The sequence below is a fragment of the Xiphophorus hellerii genome, chromosome 12, assembly GCF_003331165.1.
Source record: "Xiphophorus hellerii strain 12219 chromosome 12, Xiphophorus_hellerii-4.1, whole genome shotgun sequence".
Classification (NCBI taxonomy): Eukaryota; Metazoa; Chordata; class Actinopteri; order Cyprinodontiformes; family Poeciliidae; genus Xiphophorus; species Xiphophorus hellerii.
The window spans coordinates 7,195,216-7,210,941 of NC_045683.1; the positions used below are offsets into that span (position 1 = coordinate 7,195,216).

General features: G+C 37.8%; 1 protein-coding gene across 1 annotated transcript in view; it reads left to right on the forward strand.

The window, feature by feature from the left end:
* Nucleotides 1-15,726, forward strand: part of LOC116729583 (transmembrane protein 132B) — a 250,503-nt gene that overhangs the window by 203,947 nt on the left and 30,830 nt on the right. The window contains exon 6 of the mRNA XM_032578227.1: nucleotides 9,038-9,181. Within this exon, the coding sequence (XP_032434118.1) occupies nucleotides 9,038-9,181 (144 nt within the window). The remainder of the gene's footprint in view (nucleotides 1-9,037; nucleotides 9,182-15,726) is intronic.

The window sequence follows — 15,726 nt, forward strand, 5'->3', positions numbered from 1 at the left end:
GGTGCTGCAGCAGGAGGAAGATGTTGATCGGCGAAGGCAGGAATCTCTGTGATGATTGAAGATGAAGAAGGTGCTGCAGCAGGAGGAAGATGTTGATCAGCGAAGGCAGGAATCTCTGTAGGTCTGATGAGCTTCTTCTCCGCATGGATGGTGAGGTCACACAGGACTTGGTGCTGGCAGGAAAAAAGGCACCAGTTCTTCTTCTTTGTCTTTGCCTTTGTCTTCATCTTTGTCTTTGGGGTCTGAACCCAGCCGATGAGAGAAGTGCGATTTGAAGCCACATGTTGTGGGCCAGACGGGTTGGTCCCCATGGCAGGACAGTCTCCGGCTCCGTGGCCCCGGCTCTTCTTCAGCTGCAGAGTTCTTTGTCCATCTCGATCTTGGCTCGAAGCTGCCCGGAGGATCCAACGAAAGGTTCCTCTTTTGCACCTACCTTTTATAGGGTTTATCCACCCTTTTGGTGCGTTTTCATTGGCTGTCTGCTTAGACAGATGACCTCACATCCATCACTGTCTTACAGACATTATGTCCTGATGTCTGTGCTAATGTCTCAGGGTTGCTCAACCTCCTATGTCCATTGTCTTCACAACCTTTCGCCTAAATAAGGCGTTGATCATCTCTGCTCTCCTGTTAGTTCCTTGCCTTTCACCTTTCACCTACTCTCTACCTCCAACATATCAGTGATGTTTAATTGCAGTTACACCTTTTACACCATTTCAAGTTCAATGTCAAAATCACATTTATATCACATTTATTTTCTTCAGCTTCTCTGATTTATCATTCATTTATAATTTTATAACCATAACTTATATCACATTTATTTTCTTCAGCTTCTCTGATCTATCATTCATTTATGATTTTATAACCATAACTTATTAGTTACTCTTATTATGATCTTAATGTGAGTTATTACAGATGTTTTTCTGAAAAGAAACCAAGAATAATACATGATTCTAATTATTTGATGCCAAAGTTACAGTTACTTGTTTTTCTTGTAAGTGTTCTCACAAATGTACGTGTAAATATTATTACAAGTAAACCAATATTAATATAAGTATTTTACTTTGAATCTTATCAAATTACCAAAATGTTTAGATTTAATTCTTTAAAACTTTCATGCTTTAAAATAAGAAATAGTCTCAGCTATATTTATAAATCTGCAGGCTGGAAACTTACTTCTTCTTTTTCCAGGAAACCTGCTTTTCCTGTTTAATGACTCTCTCTGACTGACTATGATTTCTTATGATTAGATAGAAAAAAGTAGAATTAAAGCAAAGTTTGCTGGAGACAAAAACAACACACACAACCAGATTTATTTTATTGACACTTAAGTCTACTGTTGGGCCTTGATGTCACTTGAGTGATTCATTTTAAAGATAACTTTATTTATTATTACTGTTAAACTTAAATCTCCAGCATGGGGAAGTGGGATGAGCTCGGATTTTCTTGACACCCCCTCCACGAGGTCAGACCTTTCACATGCTGGGAGTCCATCCCCCTCCTGCAGTTCGCCGTCCTCATCCCCTGGAAAGAGAAGAGGTTCGTCTGGGATGTGAAGATGCAGATTCTTCATCCTCAGTTGTCACAGAGGGCTCAGTGTAGTCATCAAAACTCCACTTCTCTTGACACCCCCTCCTTGGAGTTTTGATTTCCCCCATGAGGTGATGAATGTCGAAGAAAACTTGGATCGCTCTGATTCTTCTACAGGAACCTTCGCTGGATGAACTGTCGGGTCTTCAGGATGTGGAATGATTCTTTAGGGAAGGGAAGATGGGCTGAGACAGAAGGCCTCAAAAAAAAAAATTCTGGCTGTTCAGCAAAGCAAAAAGCATAAGCATCGTGATGCTTTATACGTAATCATGATCCTTTTCCATTTTAATCCATCAGGATGTGACAGGAGTTCTTCTTTAGCATAGTCCAATTTCTTCACGGCCCTCCCAGTCCAAAGCCTTGAAGTTGTTCTTTGAACGGCAACCTTCCCGTAATAGTGGCCAGTCTACTGTAGGATGGCATGGTGCTTGATTCTCTGGCCATCTTCTCGTAATGTTCTGGTTTGCTGTAGCTAAGAACTGGCTTGAGCACTGCTTCCTCATGGACCCCTTTCTTCATCAGTAGTACTGTGTTGAAGTTCAGTACTTGCTTTACAAAATCTCGGGCGTTGAATCTCAGCTTGATCACCGTAGCTGCAGGCCGATCTTGAGCTTTAATCCAAACTCTCTGCCCTGTTTTCAGTGACACTTCGAGCTGCAACTTCCCTTTTTCTTCTCTGAGCAAAAAGGAGAAGTGTCTTCGCCTCCCTGCTTTCTGTGACGTGAACGGAGTTCCTCTGCAGGGGAAGACCTGCTCTTCTAGCAGTTGTCACTGTGTCCATCAGCACCAAGAGGTACTTCTCACCTCTCTTTCCTGTTGTCCCCATTGGCTCTGCTACATCCATGCAGACTGAACCCCATGGGACTGTGCTCTTGATGAACAAACCTTCCATCCGCTTCCCTGGGTGCCCTGGGTAGCTGTGCAGAAAGCTGATGCAGTTCTGTTGAGGTCTCCTCGTTTTCCAAAGGATCTGGACGGCCGGCTTCCTCCGGTTTCTTCCCCAGATTTTCCTCCTCGAAGTGATCATCCATCACTCCGTCTCTCTGTCGGTTCGAGTTGTCTATCCCCCAAAGCCTCTCTTTAGCCTTCGAGCAGGGATGGGTCTAGACTATGTTGGCTACTAGCTTCACTGTCTGGATCCGGTCATTTATCCTCAGTAGAAGCTTTCCCTCACCTGTATGCCATACAGTTACTGCAAGGGTTGTGACTGACGGCCTTATCAGTCACCATTAACTCTATTCCCTAAGAGTTAACAAACCAAGTGAGCTATTCAGATCCTCACATCTGTTTTCACTGACTTGGCACATAGGGCCCTCCTACTTCCGTTGGATCGAGCCCCACGTTGGGCGCCACTTGTTGTTGCGCAACACCCCCCCCCCCCCCCTTCTGTCTCTACTGTCTCACTCTCTGCTTCCTCTTCTGAGAGGGGGGATGTGCTACCAGCTCTCCTTCTAACGGGTTAATTGAGTTTCCTAAATCTGCCGGGATTTACCCTGTCCAGGACTGAAGTAAACTCTGTTTAAGCTGGTTTCGAGAAACGATTCGCCTGGTTTTCTGACGGCCTACATCCAGGTGTCCCACCCTTCTTCCCCCTGTGAATTAGCCAGACTGAGCAGCCTACAGCCAACTAGTTTCACAGAGCACACCTGTTAACGGTCGCTCGTTCTCTATTTTACAACTTGCATTTGTTATTGAACCAGGTAGGTTTTAGTGACTCGGGCGAGTCCCAAGGATGACGTTTTAAATTTGGGCTACCAGCAACCTAAAAACATTTTAAACTTTTTCCTCTCCAGAATCAAACATCACAGCTATTTTACAACCATCAAAGAACTTTAAGGTGACTCATTAACTGAATGTCCACAACATCTTTTAGATTTTCTTTATGCTAAATATTTTATTAATAAGGCATTTTTGCAAGGGTCAGTACAGCTTAATTCAGTAGCAGAAATAATCAAATAAGTAAAATCAATCATCTAGTCTATCTTTCCCTACTGCTGATACTGAGAACTAAAAAAGAGAACCTTTGAGAGAGACGGACGGAGTTTGGCGTTTCGAACCCCAGACCTGGCCTGATGATGAAGAAGGTGCTGCAGCAGGAGGAAGATGTTGATCGGCGAAGGCAGGAATCTCTGTGATGATTGAAGATGAAGAAGGTGCTGCAGCAGGAGGAAGATGTTGATCGGCGAAGGCAGGAATCTCTGTGATGATTGAAGATGAAGAAGGGGCTGCAGCAGGAGGAAGATGTTGATCGGCGAAGGCAGGAATCTCTGTGATGATTGAAGATGAAGAAGGTGCTGCAGCAGGAGGAAGATGTTGATCAGCGAAGGCAGGAATCTCTGTAGGTCTGATGCAGTGTTGTATAAAGTACTGAAATCTCAGAGTCAAGTAAAAGTACAAGTACCTCTCCAAAATACGACTTTGGTAAAAGTCGAAGTCACTGACTGAAATGTTACTTGAGTAAAAGTCTTAAAGTATCTGAAACGTCTTGTACTTAAGTATGGAAATTACTGTAAAAATGGATGTACTCAAGTAATGTAATGAAAAGTACAAGTAAAAAGTAAAACAAGGCAAATGCAGTTTGAATGACATTTCTTATATTTTGGTAAACTTGTCAAATAAACTTAAAATAATGTACCCAACCAAGTGCAGGCAAAATGAAACCTGCTAATAAATTGTTCCAGTTTTAAAGAGTAGCACATGTTAATGGTTTGTGGTTTTGAACTTGCATGCCTTTCCTATATTCGTTAAATTTAGTCTAAATTGCTATCGCTATGGCTTCTGTCCCCCATTGAACTAGGGTGACCAGACGTCCTCTTTTTCCCGGACATGTCCTACTTTTCAGACCTAAAAAGATGTCCGGGGGGAATTTAAAAATTGTCCGGGATTTTGGTCAACTGCCTCAAACACATTACATAGCTTACAGTGCATTATAGGGCACGGCGCTGCGTGTCACGTAATCCCTGAGCCGCGTCAGTGCGGGCAGCACTCTTCTGTGTTCGTCCCTCCCTCCCACCCGCTGTACGGTGTTCTGATTTCTGATTTCCCCAACAATGGGAGAAGCGAAACAGGTGTATCCTATTGGAGGTGATGAACAAGCCCAGGCAAGCAGGCTACGGACTTTGTTCGGTAGCCTACTTGCTAATCAGTAGGTGGGGTCAAAACACTTGCGTTTCTCTCTCTCGCTTTTTTGTAACGAGTAACTAAACCACACATTGAAAATGTATCGGAGTAAAAGTACGCAATTAAGTTCGGAAATATAGTGAAGTAAAAGTGAAAGTCATCAAAAATTTTCATACTCGAGGAAAGTATGAAGTACTCCAAAATATACTTAAGTAAAGTAGTGAAGTATTTTTACTTCGTTACTATACAACACTGGTCTGATGAGCTTCTTCTCCGCATGGATGGTGAGGTCACACAGGACTTGGTGCTGGCAGGAAAAAAGGCACCAGTTCTTCTTCTTTGTCTTTGCCTTTGTCTTCATCTTTGTCTTTGGGGTCTGAACCCAGCCGATGAGAGAAGTGCGATTTGAAGCCACATGTTGTGGGCCAGACGGGTTGGTCCCCATGGCAGGACAGTCTCCGGCTCCGTGGCCCCGGCTCTTCTTCAGCTGCAGAGTTCTTTGTCCATCTCGATCTTGGCTCGAAGCTGCCCGGAGGATCCAACGAAAGGTTCCTCTTTTGCACCTACCTTTTATAGGGTTTATCCACCCTTTTGGTGCGTTTTCATTGGCTGTCTGCTTAGACAGATGACCTCACATCCATCACTGTCTTACAGACATTATGTCCTGATGTCTGTGCTAATGTTTCAGGGTTGCTCAACCTCCTATGTCCATTGTCTTCACAACCTTTCACCTAAATAAGGCGTTGATCATCTCTGCTCTCCTGTTAGTTCCTTGCCTTTCACCTTTCACCTACTCTCTACCTCCAACATATCAGTGATGTTTAATTGCAGTTACACCTTTTACACCATTTCAAGTTCAATGTCAAAATCACATTTATATCACATTTATTTTCTTCAGCTTCTCTGATTTATCATTCATTTATAATTTTATAACCATAACTTATATCACATTTATTTTCTTCAGCTTCTCTGATCTATCATTCATTTATGATTTTATAACCATAACTTATTAGTTACTCTTATTATGATCTTAATGTGAGTTATTACAGATGTTTTTCTGAAAAGAAACCAAGAATAATACATGATTCTAATTATTTGATGCCAAAGTTACAGTTACTTGTTTTTCTTGTAAGTGTTCTCACAAATGTACGTGTAAATATTATTACAAGTAAACCAATATTAATATAAGTATTTTACTTTGAATCTTATCAAATTACCAAAATGTTTAGATTTAATTCTTTAAAACTTTCATGCTTTAAAATAAGAAATAGTCTCAGCTATATTTATAAATCTGCAGGCTGGAAACTTACTTCTTCTTTTTCCAGGAAACCTGCTTTTCCTGTTTAATGACTCTCTCTGACTGACTATGATTTCTTATGATTAGATAGAAAAAAGTAGAATTAAAGCAAAGTTTGCTGGAGACAAAAACAACACACACAACCAGATTTATTTTATTGACACTTAAGTCTACTGTTGGGCCTTGATGTCACTTGAGTGATTCATTTTAAAGATAACTTTATTTATTATTACTGTTAAACTTAAATCTCCAGCATGGGGAAGTGGGATGAGCTCGGATTTTCTTGACAATACACAGGCGTATTACTTTTAGAAAATTTCTACAAGAAAATATTCTTTTCAGAGCAGATCAATATGGAAATCACTACAATAAGTGAGAAAACTTCTACTCTTAGGTATTTCTTTAAACTGTTCAGAAAAGTTTAAAATATCCAACTGAGACAACCAATGCTCTAAAAGGAGCAAAATTAATTTCTCTTTCATTGACAGTAAAAAGTAAAAGCAAGAAAATTTGAAAATGCACGCTAATCTCTTTTTGCTGGTGTTTTAACATGTACATGTTTAAAAATAGAAACAATTAAATACATAAAAATAAATGCGTACATGTCTGTTTAAATAGTTATCTCCTCTACTCATTTCAACTTTAATTGGAAAAAAATCTTCGCAATGATGTAATTATTTCTTCCCTGTGTCTATATTTCCTGGTTCTTTTGTCCTCCTCAGCTCTGCTCCATCTTTAATCTTTACACACCCATTAAAGCCTCTCTGTCCTTTCTTCCGCTCCTCCTTCTCACCTCTTTCTCAACAGCAACCAATATAAGTGTACCCATGTTTGGACAGCACTTTAATTTTGATTTCAAGCAAGACTGAGCAGAGTGTATGAAGCGGAGAGAAAACTAAGAATTACTGATAAAGAAAGTGTGTGTGTATGTCTGTTTGAGAGAGAACGAGCGAGAGATCTCATTATGAAAAGGTCACAGAGCTGTGTGTGTGGCAGAGAAGGATCGGGCATTAGACAGGTTGTTACTGGTCACATGTGCTTAAACTTTTGCGTGTGTGTCAAAGGAGAGTGTGTATTCACTGCTGACTTTGTCGTGTTTTTATTTTTTCTAGACTTTTTTGCTGTGCCCTGAAATGGTGTCTTTGTGTCTTTGCTCCTACTATAACCGCATGTCATTGGCAGAATGTGAAGAACAGTTTTTCTACACATAAAATTTTGCAGTTGATCATGGGATGACCGATGCTCAGTAGGTACAGTAGAGAGTGAGTCGGAAAGTTGTGGGTCGATTCCAGCGTTACATGTCGATGTGCCCCTGGGCAAGACTCTTAACCCCAAGTTGTCTACTGATCTGTGTATTAGCATAAAAATTTGTGCACGTTGGTGAGATTGACTAGATAAACGTAGCTCTAATGTAAAGCACTTTGAGTGGTCACTGTGACACAAAAAGCGCTTCAGAAAATCAAATCATTTATCATGTTCATCCCTTTATGACCACAGTGTTCCCTTTTGATGGCTACTTCCATGGATCATGTCAACAAGTTCCAATCAGATTTGCAATGTGGTGGAGCAGGACATTTGTCTCCTAGATGTACGATACTTTTATGTCAATATGGACCAAACTCTCAGAGGATAATGCCACTATGTACTAGCAGAGAGAGCCAATTACAGCAGCTGATAAATGTAGAAGCAAAAGTCTCTGGTGAATCATCTAGTTCCTGCAAAGCAAACTGTTACACATGATCATTTAAACAATTATTTTTGAAATAAACTTAGGACATTTAATTAATTTCAAATTTGTAGTCAAAACCTTCTTTATCAAACAGAATTAAAGCTGTCCATCTAATTTAGTAGAATGTTCCTCACTTTATAACTGAAACTACTCCAAATGCCAGACTTTTCTTTTTCTTTTCTTGGTTCTTGGGATTTGTTTTGACTGTCTCCTATGTGTAAAGTTTTTCCCGAAATTAAGACTGAATGAAACAAATATTGACTACATCTTAGTGATTCTGAACACAGATATTTGGACAGACACTCAACTCCACCAGATGCAAAAACAGGAACTGACAGCATCATGCTGACTTCACTGAGCCCTAACCCCATTCTAAGTGACACGGGAGATATTAAGAAAGAAAAGATGAGACTCTGGACTTCATGATGTATTATTGTGACACCAACAATAACAGTATCAGGGAGGCATTGATTCTGATGAGTCAGCACATCTTCCTGTTCAAATTGTTAACAATGAACCAATTAATTTCCTTTTTTTGCTCTTGCAATCAATGTGGTATTTTTGTAACTCTTTATAATTTCCCATTCTGAATAGCACCTTTCTCTGTCATTTTATGTTTCTCATTCCTCTGATGTAAAATGTGATGCACACTTGCAAACGCACACACACACACACATTGATTTATGTATACTATCCAGAGAAACAGGACAAGCAAAATACCCCGTAATCAGACTGGCGTTTGTGTTGGCGGGGATGAAGGCCCCCTTGGAGATGCAATGCCAAATAATCAAGATCGACACTGGCACACGGTGTTCTGAGTTGCATGTATGCGCCCGTTTGTTTGTGCTATTTTTGTTGTAAGGATCTAATCAAATGTAATCATGCTGATTACAATAATTGTGAGGTTTATAATCATTTCTCTCCCCCCTCCCTCAGATTTTCTCTTCCTTTAAACCTCTCCCCTGCTCCATGTCACTTGTTCATTCATGTCTCCTCTTCTGGATTTGTCATCCTCATCAATCATGCCTTGCTGCCCACCCACTTGATGCTGAATTTTAACTGGAAATAGATTGCAGTTTCTGGAAATGTGTCATACAGTTTGCCACACAGGAAAGTTAAACATATAATTAGGCTTCACGTTTGTCAAAACTATAGTTTGACAAAATTGTTTTGGGAATATTATTTGGTTTCAGTAATCTACAGCTACAATATACAAAAATTCTGTAAATGATGTAAGATGAGGTAGAAATGACTCTGGATTAAATAGTATGTTAAAATTGTGTTTATCTTTTCTCCTGTAGGACACAGAGGTGGTGAACACAGCCATTCTTACAGGTAGACGTGTAGCAGTGCCCATTAAAGTGGTTACAGTGGAAACAGATGGGCAGGTGAGGGAGGTGGACGAGCCGATCACCTGCGCCTCCACAGATGTGGATGTGGTTAAGGTACGTGTTCTCAGTTTATTCATAGATCTGTAATATTCTTACTTCACAGCTACGTCCTCTGTGAACCCTGCATATTGAGGAACAAATTGAATGAGAAGCGATGTTGACTTTCCATAATCTGACTTCCTTTTTACATTTAACAACACATGAACAAAAATATCCAGCTTGTTTTTAGTAAACATTATTTTGAAGCACAGATGTTATGGGTAACACTCTTTTTGTTGTTAAACATGACAGAAAATACTGTCATGTTTTCAAGAATAAGTGGGCTCACACAAAACATTGTTCAGGTATAGTGCTTTACTCGCCCTACTAGAAGAAGGTCAGTCCTCACTGGCACTTCTAAATTATACCCATGCCTTCTTTTCTTTTGCTTCTTCACTTCTCATTAACCTGCCGGTACACAATGTCAGTGTCACTCGCTGTAACCTTTGGTAAAAATAAACTACATTGTCCACAGGACATTTTCAGGAGGGATGTGTATGGGAAGTCAAATGAATGCACTTTTCACACCTCAACAGTTTAATATTAAAGAAATATTATAAATATTCAAGAAACTCTTTCTTAAGACCATCAAAACTCTGTGATTTAAAAAAGGCACAAAAAAAAAAAATGCAGGACCAGTGACTGTTATCTATAAATATTTTTTTCAGCTAGAAATTTAGGAAAATCACAAATGCAGTTTGACTTCAGGCACTAGTAGCGATGAATTTAAAGTCAAGGTCAACTTAAAAGAACAGATGTTCACAGTTGTGAAAGACTATAGTAAAAAATATAATAAACTCCGTCCGAGTAAAAAAACTATTTTTAAAGTAAGAATGCATATTACTCAAAATATTTTACTCCACACTTTGTAAGGCAACGATAAAAAGCTAATATTAGCTGGTTAGCTAGCGTAGCTATTGTCTGGGTTAGCTAGCCTGCAATCTGCTGTCTAACATACCTGCTACTCTATTCTCATAGCATGCCAAATGTACTCTATGGCGTATGTACTCTATGTACTCATTATGTACTAATGTACTCTAAATGTAGCATCGCCTTATTAAGAATAATCAGCAGCACCCCTTTAGTTTCCATCCCATGACTTTCTAAAATGCCAACTTTCTGTTTTATACACAAAACAACATGTAGCAGATTGGCAGTCAAGCCTAGAAAGTTTGGTGGAGGAGTGTACCAGTCAACTGTCAAATGTTGTGGTTTCTGAGTTTTAAATGTCAGCTTAAAATTGTGTAATAGGTAATACAATGGTTTGGTGTCTGCTGGTAGAAGTAAAAACAATACCACTCTCTCTATGTGTTAAACAGAATTTTCTGAACAAAAAGAAAATTGCCTCATAATTGACTAAATAGTTGCTCATTTCTGTTGAGAACCTTTTGCATGACATATATTTTACTTTGATTTGGGACAAAAGACTTTAGACTTGAATTGACTTAGAAAAAGTGACTTGAAAATGGTACTCAACCAGCTAAATGTCTTTATAATTTTACAATTTCTTTGATCCAGACTTTTGTCTTAACAACTCGAACAAAAAAATTGTTGAAAAACATTGTCTCCATCTCTCGGAAGTATCCCTGATGTAAGAAAAAAGCTTTATATCTAAGCCACTCTGCCAAGCAGACTAACTACAATATACTTTACTAATTGATGAGGCAGAAATACCTTTAACACTTTCACAGAAACCAGTCAATACCTGCAGCTGAAAATTGATTCCTCCTGTGCATCACTCCGTATGCCCTCTGGGCCTAAAATGAAACACACCCTTGCTGTGACAGTTTCAATATGATGCCAATTTCCTGGTACAAGCCGACAGTAGTACTAGCATTTAAGGAACAATCAATAACAGCTTGGTGAAAATGGAAGGAAGTCATTCGCTGAGAATGTAATATCTGCTTTCTGTTTGTAAGTGGATTGTTTGGATGTGATATGTCAGTAAGTGGTTGTTTTTGTTTGTCTTCAATATCATACCTGGTAAAGAAAAAACAGTACAATTAAGTACCGCCTGATATTAACACAACTGGATTAAATTTATCAATAAGATGTGTCAATAATGTGATATATCATTCTGTCATTACATTCAGTCATTTATCCTGTAGAAACTTTGAAACAAAAAAATGTAACAAGCCTAAAGGTGTAGTCAGAGCATTTAAACTGAAGTTGTTTTTAATTTTAAAAATAGTTTTATTGTTTTTGTCCAAGTATCAGATGTTCTGTCACTGTGACGTTTTTCTGGCGTGACGTTTAAAAGCTTTATTCAGAGTAAATTCATTACCATTTACCGTGTGACAACAGATTTTCTCTTTTGGAAAAATCTGTGATTGTTAAATTATTTAAAGACTGTTTTTTAAATAAAAACTCAAGGCCTTTTTGCACTACAGGGTCCTATTGTACCACGTTTGAGATTGTTTTTGATTTGAAGAGAGTTCTGCGTGAATGGGTGGGTGTGAATTGTCATATCTGCTCCTTTTGTACATGATTGTCAGCAAGGAAGCTGAGGAAAAGAATTACCTCAGCTTTACCCTTTAACTAAATGATTTAAAAACATTCTCATATGTCATCTCTGAGATGGTCTCGCGTTTGGTGAAGCTGAACCACTGCTGGATCGAAGTGAGATAAGGAGTTTCCCTCATTCAGAAAGTCTTGCTTACTTCTGACTGCAATTGGAGAAATGTTCCCTGATTTCAACACTTTGGCTTGAAGTGGTGCTTGCAATTCCAGTTTCCAGTGTAGCAGGGTGCATATTCATCCTCCGGATCAACATCAAACCCTGAGAAATTTCATTTAGCACAAGCAGATGTGCAATTCAAGTCTATGCAACCCAGGAGGAAGTTGCAAAATTATATACATCAAGGCCACCACAGATGAAAAGCTCATAAATTAAGTGCAGTTTTTTTAATTTCAAAGCTTATATGTAGTTACCCTCAGTGGTTTTTGTCATTGTGGAGAAAAAATTACATCAACTTGATGTGTTTCGGTACAATGTGAATTTTCTGTTCAGTTTATTGAATACTTATTAAACGAAGTAATAAGTATTCACTCAAATTTCTATTGACTGTCATTATAATCATTTAAAAACTGGTGGGTAAAAAAGATTATTTTTTATGCCATCTGTCAAAATAACAGACACTTAGAAAGTCTAGCACAACCTCTTCCAGAGATCTAAAACACTTTGCCTGGAATTATTCACAGTGGAAATTGTCACACATGAAATTATGACTCATCATAAAAGGTATAAAGCTGATGTCTCCCCAAATTGTGTTTGATTTCTATTTTTCAGCTCTGCTGGTGCCAATCAGTTGATTGGGATTATGAAGTATTAACACACACAGCTTCTTCTGTAAAGCCTTTTATTTAAAACAAATTAATTTGGTGAAATTAGGGTATCTGCTTTTAGAGATACTGAGATAAATAATATGATTTGTGCATTTAAACCGTCTCGCTGTGCTGGGATCCGGCTCAAAAAGTCAGATTAAAGAGAGGAAGAACGAAATACCAACAGCTACACTGACACAATGAGGTGACTCAAGTTGTGGGAAACTAAGCCAGTTCCTTGAAAGAGCTAGTTAATACCGGAGTAAATGTGTCTTTCGTGCCTCCATAGACATGCAGATCATCAACATGAGGTTGTGCTGGAATACATACTGTCTGCAAGAATAAAATTTTTGTGAAAAGATTTTCCTATCTTAGCTGACATCTCTTCTATTTCCCAGAAAAACATGCACAAGTAGACCCACACAGACTACTACAGGCCATCACCAGAACCCTGATTTTTATCTGGATGATGAGCCTTTAATTGAATGTTTTCTTATTTATTTTGCTTGATTCTACTTTGTCCTGAAAAGCTCATAACTTCTAAAGCTGAAGAAAAGGAATAGTTTTGAGAAAAGATGTGAAAACTGAATGATGCATACTGAATCATATACAGTATGATCACATATCATACTGTAAATGATGCTCTTTGGCTGTAGTCACAAAAGAGAAAAAACATCAACAGCCCGTTGAGGATGCCAACTTATAACCTTTCACCTTTTTATCTTTTATTTTTAAATATTTTGGATTAGACCAAAAGATATAATAAAGATGTGGCTCATGAAATTGTTCTGAAATTTTCTAAATTGTTCTCTGCAGTTCTATCTGAAATCCTGTAACTGCACGTTCCTATAGGGTCCATGATCTCTTACACGCCGTCACATTTCTGTATTTGCTTCAACTTTACCTGCTTCTTTGCTTTAGCAGAGAGGCTTTTTAGCTTACTGAGAATTCCTGGACTCTAACTTCTTAGTGCGCACGTCGTCAGCGGTTTCTTGTTTTCATGCGAAGCAAAGCAAGACAGGTGCTGACAGCAGGTTTGCATTTATTGGGCATAATATTCCCAGACATCTCCCTTGGAGTTAATACAAGTAAAGGGTATTTTGTAAATCAATAGAATAAGGCAAATCTTATTTCATATTTGTTGCCCATCAATAACAGGACTTTAATCAACAATTTCCAACATATCCAGAGGTGGTGTTACAGTATGTGTTTGGAGTGCCTGTTCTGAATATTTGTGCATTAAAAGCAACAGTATAGCAACATAATGTATTTGCTAAAAGACACAAGTTGAGTCAAAGTTTTGTATTTTCAGATTCTGTTTCATTCATCTTTAAACATAGTCACCTAATCTAACTATAGTAAATACAAAACGTCATTTAAAAGAGTACTACAGTATAGTAATACAGTATTATGGATCAATATACAGGACCTTTCAAAAATGGTGCAGAAGACTGCCATAATTAAATTCAGTCCTTACTATGCACAACAAATATTCATTCATTTTAACCTTTTAATGGCCAGTTTCAGTGCAAAAGAAAATAAAAAGTAAGAAATATTTGAGTTAAAACTGCAAAAGTGATTATTTGTGCTCAATTTTTTATAAATAAATTGTTTTACTTGAGTCCATTGGACATAAAAAAAGACTTTCCAGAGTGACCTTTTTAACATAAAATAAATATTTGAGAATTCTCAGACACTTTTTAACCCCATAGACAGTTTTAACATACAAAATATTTTTTCTTGCTTTTTTTTTTTAAGAAAAACTTGAAAGGTTGATTATTTTTCTATAATATACACAAATTGACATCTGCTAATCTGCTAATCTGTTTTTGTGCAGTTTTTTAAAATGTGTCAAAACTACAATCACTACAGATTTCCAGCACATGAAAAAGTGTTTTAGTGTTATAGAGCACAATTTTTTAAAAAACAATTTTCCAAAAGATTTCAGCACAATGAGCTAAAAAAATTTTTTTTTAATGTACCTAAAAATGAATTCAGTCCAAAACCAAACCATATATTCAAAACATTTATGCAAAAGCGAAAATTCTTAAAGACAAAATGCTTAGTGTACCACTTGGGTCTTTTGACACTAAGTGGTTAAGACTAAATATTATCACAAAGATGAATGGAAAATAAAAAGCAAAATACATTCTCTAATTTATTTATAAAAGATTAAGGATAAAGCTCGATCATCAGATTTCAAGTTGTTTTATGGCACAAGATGATGCATCTTTTTATGTGGAAATCTGAAAAGAGAAAAATAATAAAAAAGAAGAGACAGATGGTATCTGATTGGATCTGGACAGGAAAGGAAGATGAGGGTATCGGATAAATGAAACTCAGTTTGTCACAATTTAATGCAAATCATGACATATAAGTGCGGTCAAAACCACGTGAGTTGATGCATTAAAAAAAAGTGTAGGCTATAACATATGCTCATGAAAAAACCCCATAAGAGCAGGGCTGTAATTTTATCGTTTTACTTCAACAAATAAAACAACATACTGACCAAAATAAATGAGACCTTTAACTGCATTCATCTTGTTTTATTTGATGTCATAAAAGCCAGCATGTCCAAATGAATGCTGCAAATGTTTTGAGAGAACGACGTCTCTGGATGTAACTAATCTTAAAATCCAGTCGAACTGCTGGTAGCAGCTGAAATGGGACACACTACATTAGTCTTTTAACTTTTAAACACTGAGGCATAATACTGAAGATTAACCACACTAACGGAAAATCTGCACCTTCATAGAACTACATGAATCTCTTCATGATTTTTGGCTGCTGTGATGGAAAAAGCCAAAAAAGAAAAAAACTAGGAACTAAGTAATGATTGTAATAAGAATCATTACTTTTTAACTATTACAACCAACTTCACATGTTTAGTTTTTGCTCTACTCACTTTATTCTTTTCCTCAGTTAAAGAAAATACCTCCTACGAGAAAAAAAACAAAACAACTTTCTCTGCTTTTGGAATTAACAAATTGTAATCAATAATCTGAAGGAGATGAGATTTTCATTTGGTTTCAAATCACCTCCATCAGCTAACCTTTTGTGTAATTACTCACAGTAGATAAATGTTGGCGCAGGGAGTAGCACAGCTTCCCTCCCAGATAATGAACGTATGAAAATGACTGGCTAAACCTGTCACTGCACTGCAATAAACTGGTGCTGATTCCCCACATCCACCTCTTGTTTCTCAGTTTAACTCATTCATCCCTGACAGCAACATA